The sequence below is a fragment of the Filicampus tigris genome, chromosome 15 (genome assembly GCF_054856515.1).
Source record: "Filicampus tigris isolate MCC_2025a chromosome 15, RoL_Ftig_1.0, whole genome shotgun sequence".
In the NCBI taxonomy this organism is placed as follows: Eukaryota; Metazoa; Chordata; class Actinopteri; order Syngnathiformes; family Syngnathidae; genus Filicampus; species Filicampus tigris.
In genome coordinates this window covers 18,046,382-18,073,019 of record NC_141231.1, presented here as the reverse complement: position 1 = coordinate 18,073,019, position 26,638 = coordinate 18,046,382, and the positions used below count along the sequence as shown (strand labels likewise).

Sequence of the window (26,638 nt, the reverse complement as noted above, 5' to 3'; positions counted from 1 at the left end):
TTCAAAGAATAATATCATGTGAAAGTAAACTCTCTAATCTGGTCCTGGATAGGTCTTGGCTGCAGATACTAGAAACGTGTAATTTAAGAAAATGTCAGAGAAAAATGACAATCTCCAGGATAAGGAAGGTACTTTTCAAATTGAATAATTCCTTGTCTGTCTTAAAGTCTAAAAGTGAGTAAGTGACACGAAAGAAAACATGAAATGCCTAAAAGCATGAAAATGTCATTCTCTAATATATATATATATGGAGAGAGAGAGAGAGAGAGAGAGAGAGAGAGAGAGAGAGAGAGAGAGAGAGAGAGAGAGAGAGAGAGATCATCAAATGTTTTGCTCTCCAGCGGCCCCCAGCTTCACCAAAACCCCGCCCCCTGTCCTGGAGGGCATGGTCGGAGGTGACCTCTCTCTTGTCTGCGCTGCCGTCGGCAACCCTCTTCCAACCATCACCTGGCTGAAGGACGGCAGTGTGATTCAAACAGGGAATGATCAGGTATGGTTGGGAAAACTGATTGTCGACATGCCCTGGCTCAGGAATTGTCTCCTAACAAATATCAAATATTCATATTGGTGCTTGAAACCGTTGCCATCCATCCATTATCCATACCGCTTATCCTCACAAGGGTCGCGGGGCGTGCTGGAGCCTATCCCAGCTGCCTTCGGGCAGTAGGCGGGGGAACACCCTGAATTGGTTGCCAGCCAATCGCAGGGCACACAGAGACAAACAATCACACACACTCACAATCACACCTAGTGGCAATTTAGAGAGTCCAATCAACCTACCATGCATGTTTTTGGAATGTGGGAGGAAACCGGAGTACCCGGAGAAAACCCACGCAGGCAGGCACGGGGAGAACATGCAAACTCCACACAGGGAGGCCGGAGCCGGGATCGAACCCGCGACCTCTGAACTGCGAGGCGGACGTGCTAACCAAGTCGACCACCGTGCCGCTGAAACGGTTGCGATATACATAAATAAGTAAAAGAAAGAATGAATTTTCTTCTATATGCCTATACACGTATGCCGACACTATATACGCGTGCGGATTGCCTCTGTATATGTCGTTTTATGCTTTGGCCTTTTGTTCGGTTTGGCGCATACTCGCCATTCGCTTCTTCTCTTGTATATGTTTGTATGGAGCCCCTCCATGTATCTGTCATGTCATGTTTACCAGGAGGAAGCTTTATCTCTGACAGCAGTGAGCGTGCAGTCAGCGGGACAGTATAGCTGTCACGCTTCCAACTCGGAGGGAAACGCGACTCTTGAGACAAAAGTAAAGATAAAAGGTCAGTAAGAGCCTGTCTGTCAGTCTGTCAGTCAGTCTGTCTGTCTGTCTGTCTTGATGTTTGTGCGGCAGTTCCTTTGGGATGCCTCATGTCTGTACGTGAGTGGCTGTGAGCCAATGCAATTTTTGACTTTCCCTCTCTTGCATCATCGTGGCGGAGCAGAGGACTCTTAAGATGAACACGATTATTAATAGCATTCGACACCGATACCACAATATTAGACAAGCTGTCATTCGTGACTTGGGGTCATTACCTTGAAAAAAAATCTCAAGTTCACCTTGTTATATTTTTCAGTTATTGCTGACAATAGCAAAAAATGCAACTCATTTTACAAGTAGCACGTTAGAATATTAATTTCATATTATTTATAGATAAATGAGTGAACTTCAAAAATATGAATCTTTTCTCATTTCTAATCTAATCCTAATTTTCCCTAATCACAATTATTGACTGAAAAACTCACCCATGTGCTGTTTCATATAGATGCGTTGCTTTGGCGCCATCTTTTGGCATCTAATGGCAATTACAACGCCCCCCCCACCTCCCCCTCCAGTGCCAATTACCATATCTTGTTCCACAGCTACTGTCTGCTCACATGGAAGTGGAGTTGTATCTGCGTCGCGGCATGCTAATTTCATTTCACAACCGGCAGTTTCTATTTCAAATCGCTGCTCGAGTGAAAGTCGTCGGCCAAATGTAACCGCTCCAAATGCTACCTCAAACGCAAGTTATATTATCTGCGCTTATCATACTTGATTTAGGAGCGCTGCCACATGAAGGGATTACAGTATGTTTGCCCGATGAGCTGATGGGACAGCCTAAAAGCCTTCAGTAACCCCGAAACCATCGCTCATGCATACGTCCATCAAGCATTTCGCCATATAAAACTGATGAGTGATGACTGTTGCAGTCTTTATGCGCTTACTTAAAAATGAGCTGCACAGTGGGCCAAACCACCTACACGGAGGCTTTGCAAATAACACACATGACCGAGTTTTGGAGGTTTTTTTGGATGCTAATGGATTGCTGGTTTTGGCAAAGGAATTATGGGGGTGCATCTCTACGTGGGATCGGTTCCCGCTCAGTCACAGTGTCTGTGTGTGCCCTGCGACTGGGTTGGCGACCAGTTCAGGGTGTAGTCTGCCATTCGCCCATTGTCAGCTGGGATAGGCTCCAACACCTCCCCGCGACCCTGTACAGGAGAGGCGGTTTGGAAGATGTCATATAATGCAATACTTTGCAATATAGTGCAATTATTATTGCAAAATCTCGCAGTAGTATTGCGTTATAATGGAGTACGGTGGCATTTTATTCCCAAACTTTTACAAACATTTTTCCGTTTTTTTTTTTGCGTTATTTGGCGGTAAAATGAATTCTTGCAAAATAACGCAATGTTATTTTTGTAAGAGAACAAAAGACTTCCGGGTCATAGCTTGAAGCGTACGGCGGCGCTGGCAGACGCACGAATGACGGTTTGGAGAGATTTTTTACGCTCTAGAGATCCAGACAAGTCCCAGACAAGGAAATATTGAGCCTTTGCGTGAAAAAGGTGCGTGACTTCCGGTATTGCGAAACCGGCGTTTTGTTTACATAGGAACTAACACAGTTAATGGCTTTTCCTAATGGCCCGGAAGTTGAATCTCTCATTCCCTCACCAATAATTTGCAAAACTCATTACATAGCAATAGTATTGCTTTATAACACCATAATATTACGTTATATCGCAATCTTAAATATTCTCGTGACGATCCCTGGCGGGCTCCGTACATCTCAATAAGTGATATTGTAATTTTTTTTTAATGATTTCATTTATTGTTATCCTTAATAATTCCCATGATTACAGCTTACAGCCTACAAAAACCCCAAATTCAACATCTCGGGAAAAAACAGACGAAGAAATAAAGTATTACATGAGAAACAATCCAAATGATTTTTAATGTTGAAATCAGGTAGAAATTGGCCTTAGGAAAAGTATTTTGCTGTGTTGACTCATATCAAGGAACTACTGAAGTGCACTAAATTCCCTTTTCAAATTCATGGACACTCTGCATGGTTGTATTTTCAATTCATTCCACAAAATGATTTATTATGCAGATTTTTTTAATGTCAACTTCCTTATTCATACAAGACGAGACTATTGGAAGCGGCACGGTTTTCTATGTTTATCTTGACAATTCTTGTGTTATTGCTGTTATGTTACTTATACATTTCCCCTTTGTGGAGCATTAAATACTATCTGATATTAGAATTGTCCCATTCACTGGTTTACACAATGCCACCGCGCAACCGATTCCTCTCTTGTTCGAAGCTGCTCTATTTTCAAAGTATCTGGGGCGTTTGACAATATTGTAGTCCTCAATTCATTTATTTCATTTGTGTTCCTCTCTGGCAGCACTTAGCATTCATATGGAATTTTCAAGGGTACAATTTGGAACTTTGATTCCACTTTAGCTTCTTAATATTACTTATGCCCATAATAAGTGCAATTTATCAGTATAATAAAGTAGCAGTGTAGCCACAATTGGAAGTAACGCATGACTCGGTTTGAAAGAGAACTTAAATTACAACTGTGCCAAATGTCAAAAGTGACTATAATGCACAGTAGGTGGTGTCTTTGCCTTTCTCCAGGTCCCCCTGTCATCATCGTTCCTCCCAAAAGCACCTCTCTCAATATATCCCAGGATGCGCTTCTTCACTGTCAGGCTGTGGCCGACCCCTCAAACATGACGTACGTGTGGCTGAAAGGAGGGGAAAACGTCTACCACCTCGAGTAAGTTCGAAAATCACATATCGTCATTAAATGTGCGGCTTCGCTTTTTACACTCTTTTTTTTTTTTTCGGAATGCCCACCTCCGCCAAATACACATTGATATGATTAGCCGTTGCTGGTTTTACCAAAGTGGTTTGAACGCTTAGCTGTCATTCATTAGTGAACCTGTTGCCGCGTGACGATGGTCAAAATTAGTGAGATGGATGGACTTGCTTGGGTCATGTCACGTGCCTCGAACGGCAGCTGAAGCGACCCCTTATAATCCAACAACAGAATTGTGGCTCGTGAAAACGCGAGTTGCTCGTAACTCTCGGTTAAACCACTGGCCACAGTGGCTGCTGAGCAAGGAAGTTCATAACTCGATGCATCGTAACGATATTCCTTTACACGCTAATGTCGTGTGTGTGCATGTGCACATGTATGCGGCTTGCGACCAGAGTCTTTCGTGCTTTGGTTGCCGTGGTGTAGCAACAAGTAAAAACATTACGGGACTGAATTGCATCAATCGAAGTAAATGTCAAGTGCTTTGATAAATTTGGATGTACAAAAACACCCCGCAGCCAATTGATGGTGCAACTACAAACTAAATTGCCTCATCGAGACCAGGAAACACTTTGCTGTAATCAAGTAAGCGATGAGAGGATGCTATAATATTCCAGTGTGTGTCCAAGACTAGAATGTGTAGTCGTAATATTGCAGGGATTAGGACATTTTTCTCCCAGTGATGAGCGGAAATTATGAAAACATACCAGTGGCTGGCGATACATTTCAGACCCGGGCCTTCAGTGGGGACTTGGGTGACTATCTGCGCCTTAATAGCAACATTAGCATCTTGCAATTTTACAAAATATGAAATATCACGCGTGGCTTTACAGAGCGAGTGAGAGAGAGGCATTTCATGTATTTAGAAGGAATACATTTTTATGAAAGCAAGAAACATAGTTAACCTTTTACCTTCTTGCAAATAACTCAATATCGCTACACTAAAAACGTTTAATTAAACACGCTGTAGTCACCAGAGACGCTGATTATTTATAGATCATAAACTCCATCCTGCTTTCTTTGCTTCTCAGAGCTCGTTACGTAACGGCGTAGTCACAAATGAATTCGCTCTAATAGTTGTAATGGAAGACGCTGCATACTGCATGTTAAAAAAAAAAAAACCTTTACCGGTAAATATACCGTATATTTTTCAATATATATATATTTTTTTCCTTTTGCCTTTTTTTCTCAGGATTTATTCATGATGAATGCATATTGGAGGTTCATCAGCAATTTTTGAAGAATTTGTGGGATTTACTCCTTAAAGGGAATTCAACCCAAACATTTTCATAACAAGAATATATTCTATGAGCCTCCACCAGTCAAAACAGGGCATTCTGATTAATATTGCGTTTGTGGAATAAGAGTTAATCCACCCGTTTTTGTCCACCTCAGGGGCCGCCATTTTGTCACTTGCTGTTGCGTGAAAATGAAATCACAGTTGCTCAGGGCTCAGCTAACGACCAATCATGGCTGAGCTTCAGAAAACAGGACAGCCGTGATTGGTAGTTATCTGAGCCCTGAGCAACTGAGATACCATTTACAGTTGACAGAAGTGACAAAATGGCCTCCCATTTCTCCCGAGATGGCTAAAACGGGTTATTTTTGCTGCTTAACTCATACTCCACAAATGCGATGTGAATCAGAATGCCATGTTTATATACATGTGCATATTTTGTCCAGATTTAAAATGGCAACTTGATCATACATCTGGTTAGGAATTGCGTGATTTATAATTGTAGTCACACCCAGCAATTTATATATTTGTTTTTTTCTTTCTGCTGCGTGTGTGCGTGACAACATGTACATAGATATAATCAACAGACACTTGAGTTCCATTGTGTGTGTGTCAGCTTGTTGTGGATAAGTGCGCACACTACCAGTGACAAGTGGGCACTCCCACCAAACGCTCTCATACGACACAAAATACAGCCAAATGTGTTTGGCTCATCTCACATGAAAAACATAGAAAAGAAATTGGCTTAAAATCACAGAGGACAAAGTTACATGTGGGACAGCTTTTTACAATAGCCCACAGAAGTGCCAGAAAAAAAGACCTTTGGTGTTCTGCATGATTGCCAGCACACTATCCACCCACCACTTTTGACAAACAAAGTGATGGCTGGGAAAGCAGAGGGAGTTTTTTTTTTTTTTTTTCCTCCAGTTTTGATGTTATAGGAAAGCGGCACCTTTTAAGCAAATTGTATATAATTAGGTATGCAGTCACTGAATGCATACCGTAATAGTTATCATTATGAATATAAAAACATCTGGAAATAAGCTTCAGAAATATTAGGCATTTTTTGCAAAGGTTAAAAAGTACCTATGTATAATTTGTATTCAAATATTACTTCAAGCGGAAGTCAACCCAAACACATATTTTTTTGAGAATATGTTCTATGCAAGCCCACTGGCTGAAACACAGCATTCTGATGAATATTGTGTTTGTGGAATATGAGTTAAGCAACAAAATCCACCCATGTTTAGCCATCTCTGGGGGCGGCCATTTTGTCACTTCTGTCAACTGAAAATGACGTCACAAATGCTCAGGGCTCAGATAACGACCAATCACAGTTCAGCTTCAGAAAACAGGTGAGCCGTGATTGGCTCACGAGCTAGCTAAAAACGGGTGGATTTTAGATTTTGCTGCTTAACTCCTATTTCATATTCATCGTATTGCCTTGTTTCAACTAGTGGGCCTGCATAGAACATATTCTTGAAAAAAATATGTTTGGGTTGACTTCCCTTCAAAGGGTTACAACACTGCGACATTGATGTCATTCATTATTGACTATGACATTTTGCATTGTGTTTTAGCATTAAGCTAGCGAACTTTCCTTAGGAAAAGTTATGTGGTACCTCCAGGTATCACGTACTAGGTGCTGAATTACTCAATTAATGAGAGCCTCATTTGTAACCAAATCCTATTCCTGCACTTTTGGAAACATGTAACCGCATAGCTACATCAATGTTTCCAATTTTCTGTCTTTACGTTTGTTTGTGTTGCTGTGCTGGAGCGCTTTGTGCACAGGGAGTTTATCAGCGATTACGTTGTGGAAACAGATGTCTGCAGCGAGATACCATTTTGATGTGAGCACCGAGACTGAATCACACATTCATTTTGTTGTGAAATGAGGATAAAAAGCCGCTTACAGCCACTGAGTTGGCGGTAAATCTCTGTGTGTTCATAGTGACGAGTAACCGCTTCACATTAGTCATTTGATTCATTGCTCGTAGGAAGAAAAAAAAAAAAAAAGAAAAGCTGAGCTAACAGCAGCATTCAGTCACAAGTTAACATCCATATCAAGACAGGTAGGACACATTAAATCATTAAATGTGGTGAGTCCCTTTGTCGTGTATGGGACGAGTGCCTTATGTAGGCCACACTGGTGTCCAAGGCGTTCAAACTGCAATCGCTTTTCCTTAACATCCACGTGCACCTTGGCAAGACGTGAAAAAAAACCAACAACAACAACAAAAACACCGCATAAAAACTCCTGCAGTGTTGAGAGCCTTGGCCAGCACACAAACGCTGCACCGCTTCTCATTGTGATTCGAAGCAGCTGGTTTGTGCTTTGCATATAGAAGTGCGTTTGTCTCTGAAGGTCGCTCAAGTCGCGCGTGAAGATCATGGTTGATGGAACTCTCCTCATCACAAGTCTCACCCCAAAGGATTCTGGGAATTACACCTGCGCACCAACTAATGGCCTGATGACACCACCCACTGCCTCTGCCATCCTCACAGTCATGCGTAAGTCACTTCAGAACATGGGGAAATGTTTTTCGAATAAACCTAGAATTGTAGAATTATTAACTCAACACCCAACAAGATACGCGTCAAATCTTCTCACGCAACTGTGTGATCACCTTGCAAAACTGTACACCAAGTTTGACTTGCCAGCCAAATTTGGATATACCGGTGAGCACTAAATGGTTTGGTAGGTACCTAATGATCGTTCCAAATTTCCAAAAGAGACTTCAAGATGATTATTGGCACTCCCAGTTGAAGTTTACTGTCAAAGTCAGTCTAAAATAAAGTATATTACAGAATATTACACGTTGTATATTTATAACAACCACATTTGTTAAATTTGCCTGTCTATCTTTGTGATTACACATAATGCAAAATGACATAGAAAAAGGCTAGCAAATAGCATGTCGCGGGGTTATAACCCTTTAAAAATATGAAATAAATGTGTATGTAGGCCTATGTAAACAACACATGAAGATGGAATAGTTACAAGCTTTGAAACCCCCCCCCCCCAAAAAAATAGAAGCCAGCACTACTCCCCTTAACTGCTACTATGTTACCTTTCTTTTTGCTGATATTGATAGTACTGTCCTATTGAGGGCTGCACACACCTCTCACCGCAAAGAAGTAGATGAGTCCAGTTGTAATAAGCTCTTCTTAAACTAATCATTGGATTTTTTTTTTTTTTAATCTGAAAGGTGAGCTGCGGAGAAAAAAAAACTAAAGATAATTCTAGTTTTAATAACAATAATTCCAAAAAAAAAAAATCGAACTCAACATTTTTTTTTCCGAATCGTTCCCCAGTGTAATAGATAACTATGATAACGTTGATCTTATCTAACTGTAACAATATTAGCATACAATTAGCCAAATAAACTATGTACTGTTAATAGTAAATAAAAATAAAAACTGCAACCTGAACATTTAACTTTTCGTTACATATGATGCTGGAGTATTATTGTTTTGAATATGGTCACATTCCATCATGTAGCTTGTTTATTATCCCTTTGCTTCTCTTCTCATTGTCTTTTTCTCCTTTTTAAGGCTTAGAAAAACATGTATATTTAATCGCGCAGTTATTGCGCTCTGAGATGCCGTTTGACTTAATAAATCTTATTTTCAACGAGACCTGTTCAAAACCTCCTGTGGGAAGTGACTACAGCACTTGTAAAATGGAGTATGGCTTAACAATCTGTTCTACAAATGAATCAGAGGCCACAGTGCAGTCTCACCAGCACGTGTGACTTCCTGTGTGGATGAAATAGTCTGCTGTGGTTATTAAAAAATCATGAATGCCATTTCAATGCTTTCCTTCTCTCAGATCCAGCCCAGGCTCTTCCGATGCCTCAGGAAACTTATCTTCCTACAGGCATGAACGGCACGGTTAACTGCCCCTTCATAGCTCAGCCTCCTCTTCTCCGTGTGGATTGGACGAAGGATGGAGAGCCACTTGACCTGTCCTTGGTATGACAGAACAGATTTACCCATGACAGCTGTTCCCTGTCGGGGTTCTGAACCTTATTGCGTAATCAAATGCATGCTTCTGTCACAACTACTTTTTTTTTTTCCCACCCCAAATTCTGTGGGAGTATCTGTAAAGCAAAATCATTTGTAATCCTAAATCAAAAAGTTCTGAAAGGTATCTGAAGTGGATAGGGTGATGGAAGTCTTCTCAGTATCAAAATAATAAAGTAAGACTGGAATTTTTGACAATTTCACTGTCGGGAGCCTCAGTAGCATGTGGAAGAATCATAAATAGCCACCACGGGCTGGCACATCCTCCTCATGCGTCTCACCGTCCTGCTGTGGGATGACATTCCACTCCTCAAACAGGAGGCATCATCATCATCATCATGTCAGCCAACTATGTGTTGGTCACAAGAGCAGGGCTTACTGAACAAAACTATTAATTAACAAAAAAAATAACTGCGTAAACAAAGTCCTGAAACCCCCTACAACCCCGCCCCCCCGGCTCCCCACCCCCGCTCGGCGAGAGACGAGCACCGATTGTCACAGTGTACAGAAATGCCGGCGGAAAGGTTCTCCCCACCTCTTCTCATTTGACCTGTGCTACACTGGCAGCACTTGGCCTGCAATTTGCGTTTGACAGATCGGCTTCCTCATCTGTTTGCGGCCGCTTCTGCGTGGACAAACCTTTCGTGAATCAGGTCTGTATTTTGTCCAGAAAAGTTGTGACAATGGACAAGACATGCCACGCGGAATGTGATATATTTCTTGCGGTGTGGAACAAATGCCTGTGGAGCCGCGCTGTTGCTAATTATCTCACTTCTAACACCGCCGTCACAATTGTTCAGAATCACAGTAACACACCTGTCAAAGAAACATTCAGAACGTTAGACAGTAATAGCGCAGTGACGTCAATGAAAAGTGAACAACAGTCAGAGGCACGGTGAAAGGGCAATTGAAGCCCTTCCCTGTATTTTATGTAAGTGCTTTTCTAAAAGTGGTTAAGAATTAAATTCCTGTGCAAAGCCACGGGGCTGTCAACCAAATTGACAGCAATGAACTGGCATATAACTGCTCAACTAATTCAAATGACAACATTAAGCAATAATACAAATATGAAGGTCACATTAAAGTGGAAGTCAACCCAACATTTTTTTCCAAGAATATGATCTATGCAAGCCCACTCGTTGAAACAAGGCATTCTGATAAATATTGCATGTGTGGAATAAGACTTAATCCACCCGTTTTCAGCCATCTCTTCAATTCACAACTATATTGGTAAAATGTACTAAAATCCCTTAAAGGAAATCAACCAAAACACATTTTTTTCAAGAATATGTCCCCAGCAGGCCCACTAGTTGAAACGAGATATGAGTAAACCCTTGTCCTGTGTTTTTCAAGTCAATTCTGGGATCAACTTGATCCCAACACAGGACAAGGGTTAAGCAGCAAATTCCGCCCCTTTTTAGGCATCTCGGCGGGCGGCCATTTTGTCACTTCTGTCGACTGAAAATGACATCACAACTTAATCTTAACCTTAATTCTTTCAAACTTTTCCCATTTAAAAAAAAAAAAAAAATCAATTGAAACATTTAAACATTTACTTGCCTAAAATGCTTCTATACTGACTGCACTAACAGTACTGAAAATGATAGCAAGGGCAAAGAAACTGCTGGAGTGACCCGAAGTTGGTGGTTGTTTTCATCCATCCATCCATTATCAACTTGTGTTTTTTCACACAGCATCCAGGGTGGACTGTGACACCGGAAGGCAATTTGCTGATGGCCACGGTCAATGATGATGCGGAGGGAGAGTATACCTGCACCCCTGTCAACAGCTATGGCAGCATGGGACAATCTGGAGCAACGCAGGTCATTCTGCAGGTTAGTGATTTGTCATGTATTTAAATTCATACCTTTTGTCTATTGTGACCTGACTGGAATGTGTGAGCATCTCTTTCCCGGGTGTTGACTTGTGATATTGTAACACAGTTGACTGAGACCACCATAAAGCATGAGCATGATCATGAGCATAGTGCTGTATAAGGTTTGTCTGAATAATGGTATTACGTTACGAATGTTTAGCTAGGTTATTTTTTTACTGTTGCTGAGGCAAAAAACATAAGCATAAATTATCATTCAAGGGTGATGAATCTTCAGCACTGTGTATGTGGTTTTAAAACGGGTATAAAATAATGGAAGGCCGGCTTTGCTGTATTGTTTCAGTAAGTGTGCTTAAAATTACAACCACCAATGAATGTGTCACTTTAGTTTAACAAATAGGTTCCTGTTGACCACTTTGCTGTAAATAGCCTAAATGGCATCCGTCACACTGAATCAAAAATGACATTCTATTGACCTTTTCACTTGGACGTGGGTGCCCTCTTGGCTTAATGGAAGCCAGCTCTGAATCACAACAATAGTTGCACTATTAGGGAGTTAATTGAGTGGCTAATCCTTCTGTTATTAAGATAATCTTGTCTGAAGCAGCATTAATCCTGTCTTCGTATTGGTTGTTGGCGCTCGTGCCAGTGCCTTGATTCAGATGTATCGCTTGGACAATTCACAGGACCCCCCGTCGTTCAGCATCACTCCAGAGAAGCAGTACAAACAGAAGGTTGGGAGAACTCTGCTCATCCCGTGTCAAGGCAATGACGACTCCACAGTTAAAGTCACCTGGACCAAGGTAAATTGAAACTGAAGCGGGAGTAGATACTATATAAAGCAGACATATTATTCAGTTTTTCCCCAATCTAAAACAGTTCCCAGGTGTCTTAAGAAAAGGTCTCGGACATTCATCTGTCAAAACTGGCTTGGTAGGAAGCAGTAATCGTGTACATTTGAATGTTATCTAACAGTGGGGTAGAAATCTCTCGCTCACAGACACATTTTCAGAAACAAGCAGATAACAAAAGACTAACTAGGTTGTTTAGTTTCACAATTTATGGATGGGCAGGCACTCTGAGACCCCAATATTTGTATACAAAGAATTAAAAAGTCAATTTGCCATAACAGAACTCAGCACATTACAAGCAACTTGATGTTCCACTTTCCCCAGAATCTGCCTTGCGCTAATTAACACACGCTACGGGGACCAGATATAATAGCCATTGTAAGAGAGTGATCATAATATAATTTAGTACCTGAGGAAAATAAGTTTGAATGAAAGCAATCACGTATAACCTTATCCAGTCCAATCCAGTCTGCTGCTCGGAGTAAAATAATATTGTTGGTTGGCTATCGAGTTAGCACAATTAATGTACTTTCTCGAGAATAACACCAACTGAATGGCCATAAATAGAATGTTTGTATGTCAATGTTGTAAATATTTTGTGTAAAAAAAAAAAAAAAAAAAAGGTTGGTTTGCCAGAGGGCAAGAAGTACCGGTATTTTCCAAAGCAAGTCTTTTTCGTCACAGTCATATTTACAACGCTCGGTCACCTTCGGGACACCCTGACGCATATCTGGGTCTTTTTTCCCCTCTTCATGTTCACATAAAGCTCGAGGATAGATATGAAAGCATGATGTGCCATCCGGCTAACAACGTGCTCGCTTTCGTGGTGGCTACGTTGGGGACGTCAACATTCCCATCAAAGATAATATGGACATTGAAATGAAGTCCATTGAAATTTAGACTTGCTCATTTCTCAACCGATTTTCACGTGGTTTACTGTTTTGTCAACGTCAAAGCGTGTTCTATCAATATATAACATTTGAAAAAACGACACGGACCACCTAGCTTAGTAGCGCTGTAGGCACGCAACTCAAAAGGGGCATGTATCTACCTTTTCATATCTGCGCGCTCAAGTGTTGAGAACTTCCTTTTACGTAAAAACATGTCTGACCATGAGCAATCCCAATCTATCTAAGTATGAGATAATACTTACATTTTATTTTACTTTTCCAAGATCAAAGGGGGGAGCCCCGTCTGCTTTATTTGAACATTTTGTGCCATTCTTAGTGATCCAGGAAGTCTGGAGAAATATTGCTCCATTCATCCAAAAGAACTTCTGCAGGGTTATAAATCATTAATGACTCACAATCTCTGTTCTAGACCATCCAAAAGGTGTTTAATGTCAGGGCTCTGAGCAGGCCATTCAAATGCTTATAATGGCAAAGCCATAATTATACCTTTAAACAAAACAGTTTTTTTCCCAAAAGCATTACTCTAACGCTTCTATTGTGTCACTCCTTCTCTTGAGCAAATGCGCTTGGTTAAACAATGACATTTGTGGGTTATTCATCACTGCCAGACATTTTCAGACCATCCTTTACCCTAACGTTTAACAAAAAAAAAAATTGAAAAAATATCCATACATTCCTGGGATTGAATGGCTCGACTGTGAAAAGACAAATAAACATGTCAAAGGCAGTGAATGAGTTTAGAGCTGTATTGCGTTTCATTTGTCAATCTCTTTTTTTGAAGGTTGACCTGGCTCGTCGCATCATTTATTCCATCACGCACAATGGTTCGCTGTTGCTGCGGCCCCTCGCTAAAGACCACCACGGGATGTGGGAATGCAGCGTTTCTAACCGTGTAGCCCTTGTAAAAGCCTTCACTCAAATCTTCGTCTTAGGTGAGTGCAAATTGAAGTTTTTGAAAAAAAAATAAAAAATAAAATAATAATATATATATATATATATATATATATATACATATATATATATATATATATATATATATATATCTATATATATATATATATATATATATATATATATATATATATATATATGTTTCATATCGTGTTCACGATAAATGATACCTTCCAATATAATGGAATCAAGTTCAGCACCACTGCAGACTACAACCTCAATAATACAGTTTGATTGTCAAGTGACTGGCCAAAATGTACAACAGTGGCAGAAAACAGAATGTGGCAGTGTGATCGAAGTCCACTTAATACTGCAGAAAAAGGAGGTTGCTTTTTTTTACTTTCCATTTTTTTAACCAACTACCGGCCTCTTTGCCAGGCCCAAAACACACACAGCACAGTGGAACCAAAAACACAATTTGTTTCATGTTGCCATTATGAAACATGTAACACACAGTACCCATAACCATTGTGTAAAATGCAGTGTAATGTTTTATGTATAAGGATTTTGTAACTACTCAAACATGCTTTAAGGTTTTAATTGTCATGCAAGTTATTCACTGTAAAGCCAAGTACAGTGCTGCTTTAAATTTAAATGTGAGTTAGTCCATACTGTATGTTGAAACTGGCTATTTTCCTGCTTTGGTATCAGATCACCTCCGGTTGTTCTCATATTCTTCTTTGCTTCACACTACTATTGAGGCTGGTCTACGTTTTAGAACACGTGTCACAAAACCCAAAGAAAAAGCAAAAAAAAAATGTATGCAGTCATTTATAGCTGAACTGAGCTCCTGTGAGGTCGACTGCTAAGCTGTATGCATGATGGGCGATTTAAACTACCACTCCAAGTTTGGTGAGACTTCGAGACGTATTTTTCTTGTACTACCTCAGGGACTTTCATAGGTTCCGCTGTATTAGATATAATGACTTTTTTTTTTTTGTGTGAGTGTGCATGCCTATGAAAGCACCGCTCAAGCCGAATGCCTGCGCCTCCACTCTGCCTCCAGATGGTAAACATGCTCCAGCCTGAGACGGGCTTTTTCTGTTCAATTTACATGAACTCTGTGTTCTTGCCATTACAGGAACCAGCCCCCATGTTGCGACATGCCTGTCCGTCTCTCCTGGGGTGATGCAGGCCAATATATCCTGGGTGGCAGGCTTTGATGGAGGTTCAGGACAGACATTTTCCGTTTGGTAGGTGTAAAGCCTCTCACTTTGTGCTCGGGCCGTAACCATGGCAACCATGACAGCACTATTGATCTTTAGGATGAGGAATTCATTTATCCATTATAACGTCATGGCGGCTACCCCCCCCCGAAAAGTCTCTGGAGAGCACAGCTTGATAATTCAATGGGCACACTATAGCAAGATTAAGGTAGAAGTCAACCCAAACATTTTTTTTTTCAAAAATATGTTCTATGCAGGCCCACTAGATCAAACACGACATTCTGATTAATATTACGTTTGTGGAATGTGAGTTAAGCAGCAAAATCCACCTGTTTTTAGCCATTTCAGGGGGAAGCCATTTTGTCTTATGTCGACTGAAAATGACATCACAGATGCTCAGGGCTCAGATCAATCGCGGCTCATCTTCATAAAACAGGTGAGCTGTGATTGGTCGTTACCTGAGCCCTGAGTAGTTCTGATGTCATTTTCAGTGGACAGAAGTGACAAAATGGCCGCCCCTGGAGATGGCTAAACGGGTGGATAAACTCTTACCCTACAAACTCAATATTTATTCGAATGCCTAATTTCAATTAGTGGGCCTGCGTAGAACATATTCTTGAAAAAAATATGTTTGGGTTGACTTCCTCTTTAAGCGGCTACTGACAAAGGCAATGATATACTGTATACATAAATTAGAACATACGCATGTGATCATCTTGAACACAACTTGCGCCCTGAAGACAAGAGCTGCCTAAAATACAGCTGCATTGCAGACAAAAATTTGATTTCAATTAAGACTCTAATGCAAATGTCTGAGAAATGAAAAAATGATGAGCGTGTAGTTGTGGGAGCTCTGTGACAGTTAATGGCAATCCGTCCTGTTTTTCGCACTTAAACCAGGGCCTTACAATTAAATTCACCACATTAATAAATGAATATTTTGACCTCTCTAATGAAAGAAGATGACACTTAAAGCCAGGAGCTTCAAAACCTATTTGAAGACTTACATTAATAATTTTCAAAGGTTCCTTCAGTTGTGGATAGGTGAATCGTTTTTTTCTTCAGTTTTTTTTTTTTTTTTTTTTGGCCTAAGGAGTCCCAAAAATTTGCTCTGCATAAAATAGATATAGGACCCCTGCTCTGCTGGAGATAACGACAATCAATCTAATTGGAGTGGCACGTTCTCTCTGCATTAGTAGCGATACATCAGTGCTGTCTTTGAAACAAAATGTCGAGCTGGTGATGAATATGAATGATTAATGAAACCCACTTTTCTGTCATGTTTCATAAAAGCAGGCTCCCAGGATTCCCCTCCCCTCTTTTGTTTTCACATCTCGCCTCTCGCTCTCGTTCCTTCTGCAGGGTTAAAAAGATTTCAGCGCGTGGTAATGAAGGGAAGCACGAGTGGTTCTCTGTGCCTGTACCCGCTATCTCCGGCACCACCTTGTTGGTGACAGGCCTGTCTCCTGCTACTGAGTATCAGTTCAGCCTCCTGTCTCACAACAAAGTTGGGACGGGACCTTTTAGCGAAATTACCACAGCACGAACCTTAGGTCAGTATCATCCTCACTTCTCCTTTGATCTTTCTGTAGTAGAATTCCAACAACAGTTTTCTGATTGTATCTTGAAAAAAAAAAAAAAAAAAATCTCAGAACGTTATCATTTTCTCGCTATATTATTTATGATAGGCAATGCAAAAATCATGCATTATTATTTTCCGTTACGACCCCCCCCCCAGGAAGAAGAAAATATTTTTCGTCCCCAACTATAACTATATATACTATAAATAGTATAATTTGTCTATAGTAGGCTACACCTCAGCATAACGTTGTATCCTTATTAACATTAAAGAAAACAAACAAAGAAATACAGTATAAATCTGCTGAATAACTTTATTAGCATTGTTTATACTCCCTGGGCACACTTTGATAATGAGAGCGCAACTGCCACCTACTGAAGTTGATGTGCAATTACAACTGATTTTAATACAGCCCCCCCCTAAAAAAAATGCTTGTGGGGTAACCAACATATTAGAAACAGCTCTCAGTATGTTGAAGTGCATTTCTACACCGCTTGTTGCAGTTGGCATATAAAATACAATATTGGGCTACAGTCTTCAGTAATTAGTCTGGGCAACTTCATAAATCACTATTTCCCTTTTGCTTTTTTATTTCTTTTTTTTTTTTTTTTTTGGGGCTGCAGCCGAAAAACAATTGGCCCCGACTCCCCTCAAACATTCAACATTTCACAGCAGCACTACAATTTCCTGCACTGTGATTAAGATTTACACACCTTTGTGCATCTGGCTTAACAGCAACTTTTTTTGTTACATTCTTTATATCAGATCTTCCACCAAGTAGAGTTCAGCTCAAGCCCCCTTCCTCGCTGTCAGCCAATTTGGGCTCAGCAGGTGTTGTTCTACACTGGACCATTCCACAAGACCACCCTCTAGCTATCACGGGGTTTGTTCTTCAGTCCCGCGTCAAGCAAGGGCAGTGGATCAATTTGGATGAAGAGATTAGTGCCAATAGTAGCCAGATAATCATTCCAGGTCTGCACAAGGTAAGAACGGTTCGAGTTGTTACCTTGTCCGTCTGTCTGTCTATCTATCATCCTGTTTTGAGTTAAAGTTAGTTTTTATTTCATGAACGAGTCTATTTTAGCCACAACTGGCAAACGACTGTGGAGGTTCCTCATTAATGAATTCTCAGCTAGATGCATAAATCATTCCCTTCTCACTCACAGTCGCAATAAAAAAAACTCTCAACGTCTTGTTTGTGTTGCATAGTTGACTTCAGAATGGTACATTATTCCTGGTTAAAAAAACATTAAGAGTGAGTCGGAAAAGTGAGGAAAAAATAAGTGTGCGGTGCCACTCCTTGGTTCCTTGACCAATTACTCACCAGCTTAGGCCCCCCCACACACACACGCAGATCATGGTAAATGAAGACAATTAAATATATATCAGGAAGATGCAACATGCTCTCAAATATAATGACAGCAATTGAAATGTCAAACTTTTCAAATGACACACACATTTTACAGTCCAATGATTTAGGGTTATTACTTACTATTATTACTAGCAAAAAGTTAGTCATTAAATGATATCAATAGCCCCTTTTTATCAGAATAAAGGTAGATCCATTTTTAACATGTAATTGAAATGGTTCTCCAAATATTAATAGATCTAAAATTGCGGAAAACTGCGCCGGGTGCTAAGAGATAAAGTGCTACTTCGAAGTTGGACCACAATTTGGCCAGTGAAACTGGTGGAACTGCAATTTGGTCGACTGTCAATGCAAAATTTCCCATTCGGCTCAATTACGCAGCATTTGCATATTTTTTCACCACCATAAATACTTAATTAACTATAACAGCGCAAAACGCCACCTAGCACCTACAGTAGCCAACCCACCTACATGCATAGTTCCAAAGTGAACTGAGGGTGGTTTTACTTTTGTAGTTTCTCAGTTATCCACGCTAGGAGGCTTCAGTCACTATCCTGTCTTCTATCAATCTTTGTGCTCCGGTTTTTCCTCTCTGTGCTGCCTTCTATTTCTCTCTTCTGTAGCTCTAGTCAAATTCAAATCAACTTCATTAGCATTGCAAGCACAGTTGTGTTGACAAAGTGAGGTTTCATCCCGTGTGTGTGCGTGTGTATGTGTGTTGGTCTCAGGACCGCGTATATGAGCTGAGGCTACTAACTCGACGCGGTGAGCTGCTGAGCGAGCCCAGTCCATCCCTCAATGTCTCCACCATGGGTAGGTGTTCGAGCAACCTTGCCCCTCACATTCTCGTGCCACCTCGTCTTTTAATCCACTCAATCAAGCTCAATTTCTATTCCTGTCCATATGTTTCCCAGAAATTGGAGCATGGCTCCGGGGAACGTTGCCCATTACAATCTTGAACGATAGAAATTGCAACGCTAATAACTTACTGAAAGAAGTGTTGCATTTCTGTCGCATTTTGTTCCATATCTTGGTATTCATGTGACATGAATGTTTCATTATATACGGTTTAGCGATAGAAACTGGAGGGATCGACAAATTCTCAATCGTTTTATCCGTTTCATCAGAACCGCAACTTGTACGTTCCATTATTTAACACAGCAGCTCATCTGATTAGTATAGGATGAGCAAATTATTAAGATTAATACAAGTTGAAGATTCACAGATAATGATCCTGGGGGATGCACATTGTTGATTAGACACACTTATACTAAATCTGATGACACCTAGCCTATAAAAATACTGTATATACACTGTTTGTGTGGGTGTGTGTGTGTGTGTGTGTGTGTGCGCTCGTCTTCCCTGGTTGATGAGACACCCAGATGGCGCGGCTCCGCTCCCCGTTGCCGGGAAAGCCCCACTTGGTGCCAAACTTACGCATTTTACAAAGCGGAGGAAAAACTAAACCCCTCGGTAGTGGGACAACTTCATGAACAAAAATGAACCGGTGAGAGAACAGAATGCCCAAAAACAAGTGCGTCTTCATGTCAAACACATACAGCATCACAATTATCCAGTAACTATTTTTGCTTATTTTCAACCTGTTTGAGTAATTAGACCGGTGATTTATTATTATTTTTTTAATTTCCAGAACGATCAATGTTCCAGGTGTAATGAGTTGGCGCTCGGTGATTTCCGTAACAAAATACGGACAATCTATTACTATTGGCAGCTCTCCCACAGTGGGCCGCAGCTGCAGATACAGGCTCCCACTTTTACAGCGCCATTTATCAAACAAACAAAGAAGGTCTATTGTTCGATACAGTGCGCACCGAACCGAGGCCACTGTATTGAATAGTTTGACACAGAAACGGGTATTGTTGCACACCTAATACAGTCTGTATAAAAAGTATTCACATTTTTGTTTTGATATTATTGTTGTCCAATGAAATCAACAACACCTTAGAGATGTTCTATCTCTAAATGTTCTCGGCGACAAAGGCTTTTGTCATCTTTCAGGAACAAACAAAAACTCATAGTTTTTGAAGATTTGAAGAAGCATGCTACTTATTCGCCCACAATCAAAAATGAGTTGGCCAACTTTGGTTTAAATTTGAAACCATTTAAATAAACTACATAGCAGTTTCCTTACTTTTCATCAAGTAAATCTTTCCACGCTCTTCTTTTATCTGTTCGGGTACCCGCCGCACTAATTTCCTTTTTGACATCGATGCATTGAAACCGTGTTTGTAGTTGGTGCCTCTAATCCTTCAAAGGAAATGGATTTGTCTGTTTTGATCAACCACAATCATAGCAAATTTAAAGCAAGCAAGGCTGATTTACCAACTGTCTAGCCAGGTTTTAGGAGACTGCTGTCAATATTAGCTCTCTTTGATCTGCATTTACAAATGAATATGTTTGGACAGGAATGGAAATGTACCCTTCGTCATCCAGACTGCTTGAGTCTCCAAAACCGTTACTGGCCGGCATTCTTGGCGGTGTGGGTTTCATGTGTTTGGCGCTGGTCTTGCTGTTGGGGTCCGCCTGCCTCATCGGCCACAGGAGGAACCTACGACGCCAAAAGAAGCAGAATGGTAAAGCATTTCCCAAGTTGTTCCTCAAGTTGTCCACGAAGTGTATTGTAAATGTCATTGTTTATTCCACAAACGAATTGAAACCGCTTTCAATTAAATAAATCAGATCTCATTACAGTGGATCTTTTCCAGTACCATTAAGGATCTGAATGCCATGCCACATTGCTTGGCACAGTAAATAGTATGATTACTTACTTAGTGGTTGTTAACCTTGGTGTTGGTAAGAATTTATAGAATTTTTAGGGTCATTTGTCTTAATTCATTGGTCAATATGATTGTACCCTAATAAGTTGGGTACAATTTCCCCCCTCTCCCTCCTTTCCAGAACCCTTACCTGCCATCTGTAAGCGCTCTCCATCAATGTAAGTACATTGATCGTGCCCTCAATATGCCTCCCAGTGACCTTTCCATCCCTTCTGATTTTTTACTGAAAATAAGTTCAGTGTCAGCGAATTCGTAGTTTCTATACTCTGGTCTTTTTCTGTGTTCGACTCAGTCTCTCTCACCCCCTGTTATTTTCTCTGCATCTGACACCTCCGCCGTTTCTAACTATTTTCTTCTTCCACCCCTCATTCCTGCTCTCACTCACAGAAAGATTTCAGTCTCCGGCAGTACAGACAGTGTGTTGAAGAAAAGCCTACTTCCAGCCAGTGCCCTCTATCCCACCACTTCCTCTACCATCTCCTCCTCCTCCTCAAAGACAGATTCCTCCTTCAACAGTGAGAATAGACATCACAAGCAGCAGCTCCTCTCTAACCACAGACAAAGCCCAAATCAATTCCAGTGTCTAAAATCATGCCCCGTTTCTCCTTCTGTTGAGTTGATCACCAGAGGTCCAGATGGGCGCTTTGTAATGCCGCCATATGACACACTCAATGATAAAAGCAAGAAAAGTACAAAATATAACCATCCGTTTACAGTCCAACGGTCTGTGTCATTATGCACGGAGCAGCAAGACAGTAAAAATCCACCATTCGTTCTTTCTGTGGATCTTCCACCCTGCAAACAATCCGAATCCAATACATCAAGGCAAACCTGTGACATCACTCGGCATTTGGATCGAGGTATCTTCGATCATAAGGGAAATGATGTTGGCTCTCCTGACTTGACCAGTATGTGCTCTGACAGTAGTTTATCCAGTATTTGCCATCACAAAAGAGCACTATCCCCCACGTTTCCAGTGCTGCCTCATATACGGTCAGGCTTCGGCCAGCCTTCGACAACAGCCAGCACCCTGGTTCTCCAAATGGAGCACGAACGAGAGAGGGGAAACCTGAGTCACTGCCTGAAATTGGCGAAGGAGAGGGAAGAGCTGGCAAGGGAACTCCAGAAATACAGAGTGTACAGATGCTCTAAAGAAGAAATAATAAGAGGGAAGCCAGTGTTTGAAAAGCGAGAGAATGGTGGTAATGAGCTTTTCCAGGGATGTAAGAGCCACACCTTGCCATGCAGACACAAACAGAGCTACAGGGAAAGCTTTGGTCTGTCGCCAAGTCCTTGCTTGTCATCTTCTGTTCACTGGAATGATTTTCCCACGACGATCACAGACAGGACCTGTTTCAGTCCTTCCATTCCTCCAAATTCCTTTCTAATAAATGCTGGTAACCAACATCCTACTCTGTCCTTAACTGGAGCGATCCCCCTCAAATCTGAGGGAGCAGACCATTCTTCCAATAACAGATTACCACCCCCACATCTCTCTCCAACAATGAGACATGAAAGGGTACAGGAAGCACCACAGGGCTGTGATGATGTACTGCAATGCACATTCTCCGAAATGCAAACAAGTGCATCTTCCTCTGAGACATTGAGACAACACAATCCATCTTTTCATTGCCAAATATATGGCAAAAGATCCAATTTGACTCTTGATGAAGGGCCAGGCTGCAAAGATGCGGAGGAAGTGTTCCCCAAGCCCGCTAAGCAGAATGTGGGGATTGAGATGAGTGTGGATGAGCCAGTGTTTGAAAAAAGTGTCACAGAGCTTGCAAAAAAGCCAATTCTACACCAAAGAATCGCCTCTCATGTCCGAGATGGATGCCCTCGCAAAGTCCGGTATGAAGAAATGAGGAGGAGCACAAGCTTTCACTACCAAGATAACATTTCAGAGCCTCAGCTTCGTAGAGCTGTGAGCCAGGGTGCAAAACTGTGGGACTCCAAGCAGCAAAGACACAGCACAAGACGACAAAAAGCCACAGATTTCCTGACCCCTGATGCATGGATAGACTCTTTAAACCAAGAAAAACACCCGGATTCCTCCACCTTTAATCCAGACCCTTTGCGCACAGACAACCAAAGTTCACCCACCAGGACTATCTCCAAAAATTCAGCAAATGTTCCTTCTGCTAGGCAAACTACCTACCATTTACCCCCTCCCATGAGCAATCCATTAAGTCCTACGCAAAGACCTATTGTTATTGCCGACCATAAGCTAAGAGATGCTTCTGTCTTCCCCAATTCCGCCAAATGGCCAGACGAATACCAGGAAGGCATAAAAAATGCCACGGGTTACTTGGGGCCTCCGACGAACTCTTCCAGAAGCGTCGTAAACGACGACAATAAGCCCCGCAACAACCAAGGCATACTGGAGTTGGAGGCAGAAGTCTACGAGGAAGTGCCTGATTGCGGAAGCAGCTACAGTAGTTTTGCAAGCAGTGGCAGAGGGAGCATGGAGCCCGCAAATGGGTGTTTGTCTTTGTGTCATTGGCCCACAAACACCACCAGCTCACCTGAAACTGTACAGGAGGATGGCCAGTCTAGCACACTGAATATGTACAGTCACCAAATCGAAAAATGTCAAAGGTAAGCCCTAATAAATTATATGGGGGAGAAAAACAAACAAACAAACAGTGGTTTGCTTGTTTAGAGTATCCTGTGTTATTGATACAAGGCTTTTAGTGTTAGCTAAATAGTCTGAAAAGTATTCAGTACGGGCTCTACTGTAGTGTATGGTGATATTGAAAATATTCTATGTTCTCTGTCTCCGGCAGAAAGCCGTCTGTTGATGAGAACTATGAGTGGGATGAGGCTGATATCTGTTCGCAGTCAGGAGACCATGATGGTGAGGCCTTTTTGTTTTTGTTTTTGTGTGTGTGTGTGTGTGTGTGTGTGTGTGTGTGTGTGTGTGTGTAAAATCTACTGTGGAAAGGCTTTTCTTTTTCAAATGAGTAATAAACTCATGAAAGATGTATCGCACTAGTGACCTAAACAAGACCAGACAGAGGGAGGCTTGGGGATTGTAAAGACTACAATCGTAGCTCAAATGGTGGAAATTAATTAAAGGAAAAATTGGAATGCTTTTGGAAAATGGGATTAAAGTAACAATTATTACTAAAGAAATGCATTATGCCAGTGTTTATGGTAACCACAACATTAGCACTTAATAATAGGCCAACAATAACGCTGTATAACACCATCAGCGAGTACTATTCTGTAGCGTATGATTTATCTCATAGTAGTAGTACTGTACATAAATGTAAGTAATATGAAAGTAAGTGAAATATAGTGCTTTATTTGTACATTTTCCGGGAATTTTAGAGTTTGAGCAGACTACAATGGTTTCAATCTGAAAAGGGTCAATACTAAAATGAGCTGTGATTTTAGCAAGGTGACAGTGTTCAGAATCAAAGAGCCAAGCGTTCACTCGTTTGATCATTTGATTTAATGTGCCAACCTGGCCTTCACGCTGTAAGAGGTTTCTGGAAGAAATACCGTTAAAGATGTTACATGTTAAATCAAATGTCATTAAGTGAAAGATAATGTCTCGAGTGTCTCGCTCCCCACAGGCCTTCTTCCTTCATTGAACCGACGGAACGCCGCAGCACTTTGTAGCGCTCCCAGCATGAAGTTTTCAACCAAGGCACTGACAAACTTCAATCAGAGCGCTTCCCTTCAGGGCCATCAAAGCAGCTGCTCCGCATTGCCCGAACCCGACACCGTGCTTTTCTGAAAACGCCAGCCTATGTCTCAATTGGCCTTGCCATTCAATTATTGATTACTCCAGGCGACAAGAACGTGAGCACCTGATTCATCTGGTGTTTCTTTTCCTCAACATTGTTTTTGTTTGGGACTGAGTTGTTTGTTTTGTGTTTATACAATCTGCCAGTCTATAAATTTCTAAACAGTTTTCTGTGCTGACTGATCCATGATGTCCTCTGTGTACTTTGACCAAGTCATTCCACAGTGGCAAGATGCCAGTCAAAAAGATTATCTTGTGTTTCTGGCTGTGCTGTGACGTGGTCTTGAAAGCTGGATTCATACACTCCATAATTCAAGTGGCACAAGTCCAATTGCCTCTTTCCAGCTGGCACAATTCTGATCTGGGTTAAAACGCGTGGAAATGGATATCCTCAGATAAGATTCAGGCCTCTTCCAGAGGTGGATGATAATCAGTTCTGAGTCAGAGGGCTGCCAGTTTGACTCCACCGAGTCTATATAATGGCACAGACACACGCGTGACTACCCAAACAGCACACAGCAATTTGGGCAGAAATAAATCGTAAAAACAATTGCTGACGCAGCCAGAGGAGTATTACCCATGCATTTAACCACCATAATCCTTGGTGAGTCCAGTTCAACTAAACAGAATGTAACATTGATTACTGTCATTATTTATTATTCCTTCTACGTTGCTGTAACCTGATGTTGACAGACGTGCACTTGTTTACCTACATTTTGGACAATGAGCACATGCAAGGCTTTTCAGGGGTTCAGTAAATGTAAACAAGGATATTGATACGGGTCATTTGAAAGTCCATGAAAAGAGAAAAAGACGGTTGTTGGTACTTAAATCGGAATTGGTCACTAAGACCATGAGTGTAAATCCAGCATTAAGATCTACAACCACCTATGACACGTCCTGGTAAAAAACGTAATATATAGTTTTAGCAATATACAGTAAAATTTCTATCTTGCTCGGAAAGTGCAGTGAATTGTCAAAGTCCATAAAGTTGCTTCGAATGTTGTTGCTTAATTTATTTGTTCATCAATGCAAGACCACTTGTGCAGTTATACTCACTGGTTCACTGATTCTGATTTCACTATTCATTTCAGGATTAAATGAAAGACTGTCGTTGCCTATCTGATGAATTTATTAGTTGGTGAATATATTTGGTGAATGTGCATGTTTTGGTTAGAAATGACAAGAAAATTGCAGAAGTGTGTGAGACAAAAAATCCAACCATTCATTTTACCGCTTGTGGGTGCTGGTCAAATTATTTTATGTCATGAAAACGAACAAAGTAGCGAGCTCTGGATCTTTCCATTACAACAACCAAATAATTAAAGCCAGGATGCCATGTTGTAGACGAGCGTTGTGGGGTATTCATCCTATAATTGAAATTCACATCGGCTGCGTTCACTGCAAATCAATGTTTCCCTCCCGTGGAGTATTTTCATTTTCTGCTGTTCACATATTACAAGTCTATAAAAGAGAAAACCACATGTGGTACTCGAGGGATTTGTAGTCAGCATTAGTTTAGTTTATAATCCAAACACTGTGCCCAAAACAAAGAATAATGTGTGTTTTCCCCCCTGAATACCATCTGAACATTTTCTTACATTTTTCATTTGACTTGTATAGTACTGTACATAGCATCGCACAATATTTCCTAAAGTGAACATTTAACGTGTAACGTTTTCAGACTCCACACGCCCTGGAAGAGTTTTGTTCGAACTCGCTCAATTTAATTTTGTCGCAGCGACAATGTTTCTCTCGTCTCCATCGCAAAGTGCGATGGCGTATAGATATACGGCTCAACTCTACTCTTTTGACAGCAAGTGGGCAACTGATTTCATTGACTGATAAAATACTTGTCTTACACTTGAACAAGCGCCCAGTCATACTAATGGTATTAGAACTGCAGCACAAGGCACCCGCGGTCTCAACAAAATGATGTGAGGTAATGTCACAGTCATCCGTTTTAATTCTCTGCAATTCACTTTATTTAACCTTTTATAGCACTTGAGCAACGATTGGGTGGGACGAACATATTTCTTCTGTCTGGCTCGAGAGTCTTTTGT

The 26,638-nt window shown here is 41.1% G+C and overlaps 1 protein-coding gene across 2 annotated transcripts in view; it reads left to right on the top strand.

Annotated features, from left to right (window-relative positions):
* igsf9a (immunoglobulin superfamily, member 9a) overlaps positions 1–25,688 on the top strand; it is a 39,516-nt gene extending 13,828 nt beyond the window's left edge. For both annotated transcript variants that reach the window (XM_086053419.1, XM_086053420.1), the window contains exons 5-21: positions 342–490; positions 1,173–1,284; positions 3,913–4,054; positions 7,702–7,847; positions 9,169–9,311; positions 11,057–11,197; positions 11,883–11,999; positions 13,740–13,890; positions 14,991–15,102; positions 16,438–16,628; positions 17,420–17,637; positions 18,752–18,836; positions 20,450–20,617; positions 20,943–20,979; positions 21,209–23,419; positions 23,608–23,678; positions 24,403–25,688. In XM_086053419.1, coding sequence (XP_085909545.1) covers positions 342–490; positions 1,173–1,284; positions 3,913–4,054; positions 7,702–7,847; positions 9,169–9,311; positions 11,057–11,197; positions 11,883–11,999; positions 13,740–13,890; positions 14,991–15,102; positions 16,438–16,628; positions 17,420–17,637; positions 18,752–18,836; positions 20,450–20,617; positions 20,943–20,979; positions 21,209–23,419; positions 23,608–23,678; positions 24,403–24,566 — 4,358 coding nt within the window. In that variant the 3' untranslated portion in view covers positions 24,567–25,688. The remainder of the gene's footprint in view (positions 1–341; positions 491–1,172; positions 1,285–3,912; positions 4,055–7,701; positions 7,848–9,168; positions 9,312–11,056; positions 11,198–11,882; positions 12,000–13,739; positions 13,891–14,990; positions 15,103–16,437; positions 16,629–17,419; positions 17,638–18,751; positions 18,837–20,449; positions 20,618–20,942; positions 20,980–21,208; positions 23,420–23,607; positions 23,679–24,402) is intronic.
* The last annotated feature ends 950 nt before the right edge of the window (positions 25,689–26,638 follow it).